This window comes from Triticum dicoccoides, chromosome 7B (genome assembly GCF_002162155.2).
Source record: "Triticum dicoccoides isolate Atlit2015 ecotype Zavitan chromosome 7B, WEW_v2.0, whole genome shotgun sequence".
Classification (NCBI taxonomy): domain Eukaryota; kingdom Viridiplantae; phylum Streptophyta; class Magnoliopsida; order Poales; family Poaceae; genus Triticum; species Triticum dicoccoides.
Genome location: NC_041393.1, coordinates 5718973 through 5732139, shown reverse-complemented (window position 1 = coordinate 5732139; position 13167 = coordinate 5718973). Strand labels below are relative to the sequence as shown.

Below are 13167 nucleotides of genomic sequence, written 5' to 3'. Positions count from 1 at the left end.
TTCTTTTGTTACTTTGGTGATGTAGAATGACCATGTTTATTTTGTTTCTACAAACGTGAAGAGGCGATATCAATTGTTACAAGATATATGTTGGTTGAACTAGAACACATGATAAAGTATACATGTTAAATATGATACTATTATTTATACAAAACTTTTATATTTCTTATAACTTTTCAATGTTATACCAAATTTTTAGTGAGTCTACTTTTCCTATTACATAATCAATACAATTGACAATATAACGGTATCGTAGATGTAAATTGTTGCATTATTTGTATACAGATGTTATGTATTGAAACTACAATTGCATTACGCTGGTTTCTATTTGTATTTTGTTAAAAAAAGTGGTGTGCTAGTTCTATCTTCTTTTGAGATATGTAATCTTAATAAAATAGTGAAATCAAATACCTTATATACATTTTTTTGCAAAATAGCACAAATTGTTAAATTAATTTTTTTTATCATTGCATGAATTGCATAGCGCATATGTATATATTATGTGTGTATGTGTATGTTCATGTATATTTGATATTGTTAAATATCTTGGTAGAACTCTCTTGAGCATACTAAATATTTTAATGGTAAACGCTTCATATCTGTAGTCTGAAGGGACGCCAGCGCCATATCACTCAAGGCCCGTCGATTCGTTGGAAAGTTGACGCTCTAGATTTCGTCTCGTATTGAGGAAAAATGGGAAAAAACACGAGCAGCATAGACCACGCGCACAATCCCCATCCCCAATCTCTCACCACTGATTCGTGCATTAATCCCCGGCCCTGCCCGAGCTCTCCTTCCGACCTCACTCGCCTCGCGACCAACTCGCGCTCACCAGATCCACTGCTCCGTCACCATCGCATCGCAACTCCAGTAGCCAGTGACGCCCACTCCGCGACGCGACCTCACTGGCCACGGACGTGACTTCGCGGTTCCATCTCACCAGCCAGCATCATCAACAAATGGCATATAGGTGTCACCTTCAATGTCATCCATGATTTCATCCTACAAAGAAAAATAGATTTAGCATCGACATTTGCATCCATGAACATGCTACGAAATTCTGTTACGCCACGTTATCTGAATCTGAAGTCTACAATTTGAATGAATGCTTCGATCCCTAGTCAACCATCGCATCCAACAAATCTTGGGGGATTCTAGGAAAAATAAACAACGTACTCCCATGAACTATGCAGGCGAATTCAGCAGACGATGCACGAAGAATAGCATTGCGTCAAACCTGACGCTTCACACTATTACATATATGAGACTACATGACAGTAACATATAACCTTCCAACAGCCGTTTGAAGTGCATCAAAGGGCAACACATCATGCTTCTATCTACGTATCATCATATTATTCATAAATCTCTATCAACAATCCCATACTGTGTGTTCAGAACGAGAGAAATCTTGCATCCAACAGCGAGCATCCATCAGAACGACCCCAACTCTCGAGAAAAAACAAGCAAAAATCGCTTAAACTTTATGAAATTTGTTCATCTTACCTCTTCATCTCCATTGTTCACAACCGGTGGATTCTGGTAAGGCCGATTAATCCCAGCTGCAGTGCCCCCTACCGCTTCTGAATTCATGCCCGGACACGAAGCACGACACCAGTTTGCAGCACGGATCCCACCATACTCAATTTTGTGGCTGAGATGCGCCATTTTTGCAAGAACGGGAGGGAAGCATTCGCGCCAGGAAAGAGCCTATGAAAAACAAAGTCGATCGAGCAAGAAGCCTAACGGAGGAAGGCGTACGTCCAGGGCGTGCGTTTAGGGAACTGTTATTACGTACAAGGACACACTTAAATAGCGCTCAGTAAATCCCCTCTCTGCGCGGCCTCCCACCAAATTAGATGGACCTTTTTTAACACAGTACAGACGCAAACACTCATATACACACGCATACACTCACCCCTATGAACGCACACACGCACACCCTACCCTATGAACACCTTTCAAAGACGGAGCCGGCATATCATCTTGAAATTTACTAAGTCACCGTAGGCACATCATCGTTGACAGGAACGTCTCCTCTCACTGAATGCGCATCACCGAAAATCCTGAAATAAATCTAAAATAAATGCGAGCACCACGATTTGAAACTCATAGTCCCTCTAACCATCCAACCACAAGTTGATTCGCCAAATCAGATGCACATGATTATCTTCATTGTACGGTGCATGTGTAGTATGATGGATGCCAAAATCTTGGGGCCCCTAATTTTTTAAGTACAGTATGTTATTACTATATAAATTAATCTTGTATTATTAGAGATGTAACAAGGCGCGACCCAACTTGCTGATCTGAGCCCCCGGCCCAGTCATGTCCCGGTCGAAGTAGAGACATTGGCATGATTCCTTATCGGGTCTTAGCATATGAAATGTGCCTTCCAAGTAATAAGTTGACAATGTATGCATGCCTCGGCTGAAAATAAGATCACTAATAATGGAACTTTATGGTATATTGTAATAATAGTTTTAGGTGTGATATTAAGTTCATCCAATGGTTAATATGGTGCGACTCAAAGTTTAGCGAGGTGGCGTGGCGGTGGGCTGTGGCGCAGGCGCGGGACGACTGCCGGCGAGGGGTGGTGCGGGCGACGTGGGACCTCCCGATTGTGTAAGAATTATTTTCCTTTTTTGAAACTGATTGTACTCCATAAGAATTGTTGGTGCGATAGAAAAGAAAAGCACCCCTCCCTCCATCGTCGCCCCCCACCGTAACACATTGATTCGTGGATATGTACTGACCAATTCTTTCAATAATATACAAATACTTGTCCTCAATTGACAAATGAACGGGTTTAATTGTTAATTCATACCGTATAGGAAGATGCTTAATTACAACAACTCATCTCATCTCTCTAAACGCACCACCAAGATTCCATTGAATGAAGGGCCAAGCGATCTGGTAGGTTTACAAGTTTTGGTATGGTTTCGAGCATACAATTTCGACAGGGACGGTCTGTCTCTATGCAGTTCTCCTTTAACTTCGATCAACAACAGTTCTCCTTTAACTTCCATCAACAAGACAACAAGAGCTATGGAATACTAGTGTTAAAGGCTTAAAGCAAAAACTGCAGGGGTGCAAGATACAGTAGAGAAGAACAATCCTTTTTCACTCACAGTTTTACAGATTACAAATAATCAGAGGCTGTCCCTAAGCTTTCAAGGGAGCAGCACATGTGGGGTATGTGTGGTCACTCTTACAGTCTGATCTACACAGCGGATGAATATGCCTAGGCACCAAAAATGTGGAGATTTTATAACGAATATGTGCACGTTTGCGCTCACACGAAGAGAAAGGAAAAACAAGCTAATATCAGTCGGTTTTAAGTAACTTCCATTATGAACAAGCAGGCCGATTTGTACCACCTGCCGATCCTCTCAAAATGTTCCAGTGAAGTTAGCGCATAGTATGATATACTGCAATCCAGGTGGCCGTTCAGTCAATCAAGCATTCAACCTCAATGTGAGATGGATTAACCTCACACAGATTGCTTGTGTTTGTCCGTATGTCTCTGTAGAAAACCTCCATGAGTATTATTTCAACAGGCAGCCATCAATGGTCTAAAGGCATCAACAATCCTGCCAAAATCAGATCAATTAAGTCGTCAGTGCATTTGTTACGGGAACGGCACAAAAATGCGAAGTGCAAGAGCAAGAGCTGAATAATCTTAACAAACATTATTGCGATATGTCAGGAATGATACTGAAGTCAAATTAAAAGCCTAGCTGCAGCAATTCTTGACACAGAAATGACTGTCAGATTCTTCTGCAAGTCCAAGTATTTGATCAAAACTTTTCTTCGTAAAACTTCGTCATACAACACAGAAGCGGGTCTATTTTTCATGCTCTGACATTCATCTTCTCCTTGCTGTTGACACTCATGATTTAGTTACTAGCACAGACTACATCATAATATGGGCATTTTAGGACCTGTTCAGATCCTCTTTGCTCCACAACTGTGGCTCCCGGAGCGGAAGGAACGATAGCACAATTTCAGGTAGTGGCTCAAACCGGAGCTCCTCGTTTCCTCTACAGCGCGGAGCGGAGTTTTGAGATTTGAGAGGTTCTGAACAGGGTCTTAAATGCCAAAAAAAGTCCCCCTTCCCCTCTTCCACCTTTCAGTTTCATCCTTTCAAGACTTGCAAAAGTAGGAGGTTGAACAGTTTATGCATTGATGACTAGTACAAAAAAGAATCTATGGAATAGTCATTATGTTTACATAATTACTGTTACTTGGACACTGATGAGACAAAAAGGACTACTCACTTCAGTGGCTTATAAACACGGATGCCATCTGTGTGCCTAAGTCTGCTCAATAATGCAAGTAGTTCTTGTTTTATAAGATATATGCAAGGGAACCTTACCAAGTGGCAGTTAAAATGTTGCCACATTCCAAAATTATGTATCTTCATCCAGAAACCCATCCTCATCTTCCAGGTCATCTAGAATAATGTATTTGGCATCCCCACTAAATGAAGGTGAATCAACTCCATCCTCATTTATCTGACCCTTCTTGAATTTCTCATACCTGTCATCAGCCATAAATATTATGAAACCAAGAAAAGATGAACAATGTAGTATGCCACATATCCTTGGTCCATCCACCGCAATATCAAGAAAGTAATCATTTAGAAGATGAATGTGAATTTGAACCTCAACTATTGGCATGGACTAAACAATGGGAAATGTTTTCGTAAATATCTATATCCATGCATGTGTGCACACAAGTATTTATGTTGTGTCAAAGACTGACAATTTGTGGAGCACAGTATGATTCGTTAAATAAACTGTTAGGCAGCACTGTAGAAGATGATGGTCTAGGCAGAACAAAAATGTGGGATCAATACTATTCAACAAGTCAAAACAAATGAATTTTGGGTCCGAATTATTTCAGTATTCATGTCTCCGAGCTAGGCTGTTCTGAATGATAACATGATTAATCCTAAACAAACATCATAAGAGCCATCTAACAATACTTATTTACTTCTGAGATAAATAGGTATTGTAACATTGACCAAATGGCAATGGTTCAGCTTGCCTCAGCTCAGTTGCATCCCCAAGAAGAATATGTAATCTTGTAACAAAGTCTTTAATATCAAGAGTCACTTACTTGTACCAGTTGAATAAGCTAACACCAACCATAGTAGTGGTAAGACCAACCCCTTTCAACCAAGTAAATTCATCATGGAAATAAAATACTGCAACCTGAAAGAACAAGGTAAAATTTCCTTCATAAGGGACATCAACTACTACAAGATTTTGGTTCTGGATCATATGGAATCTAAGAACAATATTCCCTTTTGGGCTATGATATCAAGTGCAGTATCCATCTTCATGCTAGAACCAACACTCTAGCAGAGAAGCATACACAAGAAATGCTGTTGCACTTTTGCATATGACTACTGATAGCTCGCCTCTATTAGTGTATGCCAAAAATGAATTAGCTACTGACGGGAATTTCTTCCTTTGATACTTCTTAATCTTAACTTCTGAACAAACAACAGATCAGTTCCATTTTGTGGTTCAGAATTTAGTTCTTCCTGTTCATGAGTTATCAATTGCCTAATCACTTACCTCGTCCTGATTTTATTTCAAATGAGGTGGCATTCATGTTAATAACAGTGTTCTGATAAATATCAGCTAATATAGAAAGATACTACTTTGGTAGGTATTTGCGGATTTACATTCCGACGCAGATGGCAGATGCAAGTAAATATAAAACAATTGCTCTTTTAGGAAAGAATAGATTTCAAATATTACCAAGATGGTTACAGCTTCCTTTACTACCCCAGCTATCGTCACAGTTATAGCACTTGTTGCTGAAACAAGTATATACTCCGTTAACACCTGCAGTTGATATAATATATCATGACAGTCAATCATCTATGATATTTCTGACAAGTTCATTTTTAATCAAATAAACAATCGTTACCATGAAAAAAGCCAAGCTCCCTCCGATTAGCATAAGTAAGAAACTGCGCATGACGTGCCATGGGTTATCGAAATACGTGTTCTTTCGAAAATCACTCCAAGGATCCAACAGGAGAGATAGTACCATGGTGGCTATGGCCATCACTGGAGTAACATGACTCATCAGGGTGATTGGATCTTTCAGGCCTGCCAAAGGAAGATGGGTTATTGAGCTCATGAACTCCTAGTAGCCAAATCAGGATTGCTAAGTTTACTAAAATAATATTTGCCCCGCATTTATCCAAGCTGTGGACTCTAGATGAAAAGCTGGAGCTAGAGCTTCTAGGAAAAACAGGATGGATCGAGCAGAAACTATAGCTAATACCTATGAAATAGGAGCCCTGTTCCTGATACTTCAGAAGCTTAAGATCAAAATCATAAAGCCCGAACTTCAGATTCGATACCAAATTTAAGTTTCAATTATATCAAGTAATTAAGTTTTTTAACTGCTAGACCATTTGATTATCTCCATGGTTAGAAATGTGCAACGGCTCTAGAAAAGAGAGGATCGAGCTCTCATTCAACGCCTTCAAGGCCCTAACTTTTCAAGTCTATCTTCTCATTCAGGAGATAAAATAAAATTGCAAGAACCAAGCCTATTAGCTGAAGAAAGGAGCTAAACCCAGAGCAAATGCCTTAATTCAATTAAATAGGCAGTTTCATTGATACGCATAAAAGATGCATTCAAACTATTGGGCATTAGAAGTACTGAAGTGCGATAAAAAAAAGGCATTGAAGCGCGCATGTGAAGCAACATACCGTAACTATCTTTCTTGAAATATCAATATCCACATGCACACAAGTAAAACAAACCGTTAGCCACAGGAAGTGTACAAGAAAAAGGAAATAAGGAAAGATGCGAGGGTGGTGATAATTCTCAAGGCATTTGAATAACATTAGTCATTACAGTTGCACGTACTTGCAATAGAATCTGTGTCATGGACCAGCGGAATCCTGACATAACAGCAGCAAGCGTCACAAAAATGAAGCCCCAGAAGTCAAACGCAGTTTCCCTGGCAACTGATGAAAATCATATTGTTAAATCACAAAAGGCAAGTCCCCAAGATGCATTCTTTAGCATACAAAAATGATTACAAACTGGAGGACAATAATTGAGGTGACTTAGAAAAGAAAAGCATTCAACTACAAAACTGGAATGAATATATACATCCACAGATGGTTGCTCGAAAAAATACAACAACCCCAGATCCTTTCTGCAGCAGCTTGAGCTCAGTACAGGATTAAAACTGCCTAGAAGAACAATACTTTCCACCTGGCAAGAGAATCAAGTCGCTAAAATAACTGTGCTAAGCGCTCCGATATGCATAATATCCCAAAACAACTTGGTTGTCCAAGTGTTAAGATAAAATAAAATGATCACCAGTGGTGAGACTAATTTTCAGAACATCCCAGTTCTCCATCAATTGCTAGTATTGGAAACATGTACTGGCTTATCAACTATTTTTACGAGTAGTGTGTTGTTTTTTATATGTTGGGATATTGCACAGTTAGGTGAATTTCGAATGACTTGAAAATAGTGTACTTGGCCACTGGAAAATAATGGAAACCCTACTATACATGATGTGGCTATAAACCAAATTGTAATAATTACAGAGATGGACAACCACAAAAATATAAATAATGCAATCTTAGTAATAAGCTGGCTGATACTGAAGAAACCATTTGCTCAGCAGCTACCATAATAAACCTCTGTCCATTTAAACACGCTGAGGCTACATACCTGTCAACAGAACCCCAATGGAAATGACAACTATGATTCCTAGAAGCTTGATGCTGGGGCTCTCCAACCTGGTAAACCAGAAGGCACATTTTAGAGCCATATAAAATCAAACTCAGTTTGTAGATGTTAGCCCTCTAGGCTCTGGGTTGCAATTGCATAAGAAAAATAAATGGATGTTATAGAATCAAGTGGTGCGGCCATGATTATTCACCATCCAAATTAGTAATCCGTCTATTGTCTAGAGACAAGCTTTTTTAATGCTTTACATTTGATCGACACAGTTTTGGCCATGCATGAACGGTCTAGCAATACCTTTGTACTGCCACCCACCCATAAAATAGATCAGTTGCAGCATTGGGTTCTTCAAATTATCATCTTCAAAAGTAGGAATAATAACATAGAGTAAAGTCATGTTGCTAGTTAATGTGAATTAGTAAAAATGCATACCCTGCTCTGCTAATATGGGTAAATCAACTCCACAACTAACTATCAAGCTGAACAGACAATAATCAATGGAACCAGAATGAGCATCCCAGCTAAAACCGCAGCATGAGAAAGCCATGGTACAGCAGCTATCCAATTACAAGTTTATAACACTCACCGGAATGCAAAAGCGAATAGCAAAAGGAATATTGGCGACGCCGATTTACACTGCAAAAGGTCAAATTTCAGAAATCAAGTTAGCTGAACTCGATTCAGAATGCAATGCAATCGGTACTGTAAGTGGAGTAAATCACTTTTGCGGATGACAGACCATAGTGGCGAACGTGACCGTGATGAACACCAGAGACGCGTTGCTCAGGTTTATGTCGAGCGCGGTTCCCAGAGCGGTTGGGACGACTGCAGAGAGGCAAGGCCAGAAGCATGAGCAACCAGAGACAGAGCCATAGAGCAATTGGAACTAAACCGAGAGATGAATGGTGGAGCAGGTTCAGGATGGGCACCTCTCATGAAGTAATCCTTCCAGCTCATCTCGACGGCGGTGTCGATCCCCTTGGCCTGGAAGAGCAGGATGATCTTGGAGAGCGCGGCCTGCAGCGCGAAGTGCACAGTGTTCATCAGCAGCGGCGCCGGGAACTTGCCCAGCTTGTCCCCCAGCAGCGTCTTATTGTATCTACCCAACAAGAACAAGGAGGCAACCAGATCAAAACCTCCACTGATTTTTTTCCCCCACAGGAGAGATCCAGAGGCGGGAGGAACAGAAGCAGAGGAGAGGAGAGGGGGCAGAGCACTCACAGGGTGAGGCAGGTGCTGAAGGTGTACCAGACGAGGATGTAGAACCCCGTCTTGAGCACGACCGCGGGCGCCAGGGCGGCGCGCTCCGCCCGCTCCAGCGACTCCAGCTTGGCGACGGACTCGCTGGGCCGGAGCCCCAGCCCTCCTGCTCCGACTCCGGTGGCGCCCACGGAGGCCCCCGGCGGGTTCTCGACGTCGAACGCCTTGCGGTCCGGATCCGGGGTGTTTATGCTCCGCTGCCGGAAGTAGCCGGATCGCGGGGACACCACCTCCGCCGCGGTCACCGCGGCCAGCACGTCCGCCTCCGGCATGCCTCCTCCTCCTCTTCCCCCACCCCCTCCTCGAGCGCCAAGAGGGAGACGGAGAGATCCCCTCCTCCTCCTCCTACAACAACAACAACAATAACGAGGAGGATCCCGCCGGCATCGCGCGCGTGGCCGGCCGGGAGGACGGAGCGGGGCGCCGAATGCCAATGCCGCGGCGGGGCGGGGCCGCGGTGGGGATCTGGGAGGGGACGGCGCGGCGCGGTGGCAGGCAGGGGAGTGGGGAGCGCGGTGCGACGGGGGGGGAGGGGGGAGTGGTGGCTGCGGCTGGCCTGCTCACCTGACCTGACCTGACCTGACCTGCTGCCTGCCTGCCGGAGCGACGGTGGATTTGGCGGGTGGCGCGACGCGGGGCGGGCGGCTCGCGGCTCGGGTCGGGTCGGGTCCGGCCGGCCGCTGGAGCGCGCGCGCCCGGTTGGGTTTGTTGCTGCAGCCGAGACGTAAAATGGAAGGGTTTTTTTCCCGTTATATCGAGTGGTGGTGGGCGCGCGGTTTACTCCGACATGGTCGTTTTTCAACGGCATTGCTTTTATTTATCTACAGCAGGCGTACACCGGCAGCAGCATCCTTCCACTCCTTCGCACACATGCCTTTCTGCTGTCGGCGTCAAACAATATGAACTTACTGTCGGCCTCCGCAGCCGTCCGATCTAAGAGTCGCAAATCTCCAGGGCAACATTTTTGCCATGTGTGTGTGACGTCGTGGCAGATCCGACACGCTCTCCTTGGCACCGACTTCACCTGTTTGGTCTCCGCAAACACAAAACCTGAGATCAGAGCCCCACTGTTGAGCACCGACTCGAGCGCCACCGACTATGGGAACAAGTTATGGGGCCTCCTTCCATGGGGGGGAGCAGAGGAAAAGCGATCGAATAGGAAGAGAGTACCATGGCTAGCACATAGCACGGGGCGACCATGGCGCTCTCAAGACATGCAACAAAACATCATGGAAAGAATTAAATAGTTAGAGGAACAAATAAGCTGCTGAGGCAACTGCGGGTAGCAGGTTAGTTGGGTGGAGTGATCTCGCGTGATATGGCGACAAAAGATCTTTCAATGACAAAGATATTGTCATGATAAACAATATATATGGTATGCTTATAACCTTATCTGCAAATGTTCTAGTATTATATTGACAAAGATATTGTACACACATGCCCAAAGACATGTGTGTACTACATCCTTCATGGTGGTTGTGCTTCATAGCAAATGCGCCTTTCATGTTCACCAAGATTGTTTGGTCAACTATGGCAACTAGCTCCCATCCAAAACACATGACCCGTATGTGTTCATCTTTAAAGTGATAATAACTAGCTTCTAGTTGCAGTGGAATGATCCGCATTCCTTTGCACATAACCTTGTGCTTCTTTTTTTTTCTGAGAATCAACAGCTTTATATAAATCAAATAGCGAGATTATACTCCTTTCTTACACAAGCGTAAGGAAGGCCAGGATATAATTAATCCATACTGAAACAGAGGTGTGCTAATTCATTCGCTTCTCTTCCTGCAAATACCAAGCAAAATTCCTCAAAATTCCTGCAAAGCTCTCGAATTTCATTCATAGTGGTAGCAATCTCCGAGCGATCAGCGGTTGGAGAATTCCACTGGTTCACCATAAGTTGTGTCAGTTTCAATTACAACCTTCCTATAGCCCAAATCGCTAGCTGGACCCATCACGGGCAGCAAATACCTCCATCACGAACGTCAAGAGTACAACCTCATACCACAGGGCCCATACCCTTGTGCTTCTTTACATGTGTTATACCTCGCTCTGGTTTCCACTACAAAGCCCAATGTTGACCGATATATGCTCATTTGGATTTATGGTACACTCAATTAAAAGTTTAAAATCGAGGCGACAAATGACTCTTCTTCTTGCGACATACAAGTCCTATTGTTAGCCAACATCCATGTACAAGCAACGATTCATTCTTAAAAGGTGTTGTTTTACGTGTTGATATATCGCCCACTGGCATGGTGATAGATAGGACTTGAATATACTATGTGGATGGGCTCCCATATTATTCTCTTTTTTGACTGGTTCATTTGACATTATTAATAATTTACACAGTTAAGTCGACGCAAAGATTGGAGCTTTATCCTCCTTTACGAAAACAGAGGGAGGGGACAATGGGGAGAGGAAGAGAGAAGTGGCGTTATAAGATGGATTGAGCCTTAATGGGTCTGTGTGTTTGGTTATGGGCCTCGTATGTCAAATACATGACATGTCAGAATATGAAGGTTAAGCGTGTTTTAGGGTACATATAAACTGTACTAGAGGTTGATGTGCACTTTGTCACCTCGTCCTTCAGTCATGAGTTAAGCCTCTTTTTCTTAACGTGGTCTATTATGGTCAGTTGTTTTATTGTGTGTATTCACCCTTTGCTGGCTTTGTTCTTATCCGATGAAGGCGGTATCTTGTGTGTGAGGTGGAGTGAGTTGTTATGCGCGTGTTTGTAATGTTTTTACCTGCAACACGGAAATCAACATATATGTGGGTTCCACGTTCACCTAGGGGTAGACCCCATACAAAACACACGACAACGATTCACTCCATTATAGGTGGATCCACCTACGACCCTGAAAGCCCCGACACAGTTGGAGATGATTGCTAGAAACCTTAGTATTTTGGTATACAAATAAGTTTTGGGGGTCAAAGCAACAGTCAAAAAGTTCAATGACAATTTCCTCAAAAAAAGGCTAGCCACTAAACCGTTGACACATCTACTATATCTAAGTATGAGACATGACTGTTTTTCATGCAAACACATCTACAATGTGAACTTACTGATACTTTAGCTCGGTAAACACAAAACCTGACGTCCGAGCACCGCTGTCGACCACCGACACGAGCGCCACCGACTATGGGAACAAGTTATGGGGCCTCCTTCCATGGGGGGAAAGCAGAGGAAAAGCGATCGAATAGGAACAAAGTACCATGGCTAGCACATAGCACGGCGCGACCATGGCACTCTCAAGACATGCAACAAAACATCATGGAAAGAATTAAATAGTTAGGGGAACAAATAAGCTGCGGAGGCAACTGCGGGTAGCATGTTAGTTGGGTGGAGTGATCTTGCGTGATCTGGGGATCAAATATCCTTCAACGATTGATGGGTCCGCCTCCTGAATAGGATGACAAAGATGTTTTCATAATAGACAATATGTGTGGTATGCTTATAATCTTACTTGCAAATTTTCGAGAATTATATTGATTGGTGCATGAAGTATAATTAATTTGTTGTGGCATAATGGTTTGCTCATGCATGCCCATGGACATGTGTGTACTACATCCTTTATGGTGGTTGTGCTTCCTATCAAATGCGCCTTACATGTTCACCAAGATTGTTTGGTCAACTATGGCAACTAGCTCCCATCAAAATCACATGACCCCTATTTTTTATCTTAAAGGTGATAATAGCTAGCTTCTAGTTGCAATGGAATGGTCCACATTCCTTTGCACATAACCTTGTGCTTCTTTACATGTGTTGTACTTCGCTCTGGTTACCACTACAAGGCCCAATGTTGACTGATATATGTTCATGTGGATTTGTGATACATTCCACTACAAAGATCAAAATCGAGGTGACAAATGGCTCTTCTTCTTGAGACATACAAGTCCTGTTGTTAGCCAACATCCATGTGCAAGCAGCGGTTTATTCTTAAAAGGTGTTGTTTTATGTGTTGATATATCGCCTGCTGGCATGGTGATAGATAGGACTTGAATATACTATGTGGATAGGCTCCCATATTTTTCTCTTTTTTTGTCTGATACATTTGACATTATTAATAATTTACACAGTTAAGTTGACGCAAAGATTGGAGCTTTATCCTCCTTTACGGAAACAGGGGGAGGGGCAATGGTGAGAGGAAGAGAGAAGGG

At 42.9% G+C, this 13167-nt stretch overlaps 1 protein-coding gene across 1 annotated transcript; it reads right to left on the bottom strand.

The window, feature by feature from the left end:
• Positions 1 to 3103: 3103 nt before the first annotated feature.
• Positions 3104 to 9545, bottom strand: LOC119337724 (probable sugar phosphate/phosphate translocator At1g06470). The gene is made up of 12 exons (XM_037609883.1): positions 8962 to 9545; positions 8670 to 8839; positions 8480 to 8565; positions 8327 to 8376; positions 7726 to 7793; positions 6904 to 7004; positions 6744 to 6756; positions 5947 to 6131; positions 5775 to 5861; positions 5125 to 5219; positions 4379 to 4542; positions 3104 to 3593 (listed from the first exon to the last, which is right to left on the bottom strand). The coding sequence occupies exons 1-11, from the start codon at positions 9270 to 9272 to the stop codon at positions 4413 to 4415; spliced, it is 1296 nt and encodes a 431-aa protein (XP_037465780.1). The 5' UTR covers positions 9273 to 9545; the 3' UTR covers positions 3104 to 3593; positions 4379 to 4412.
• Between the last annotated feature and the right edge of the window lie 3622 nt (positions 9546 to 13167).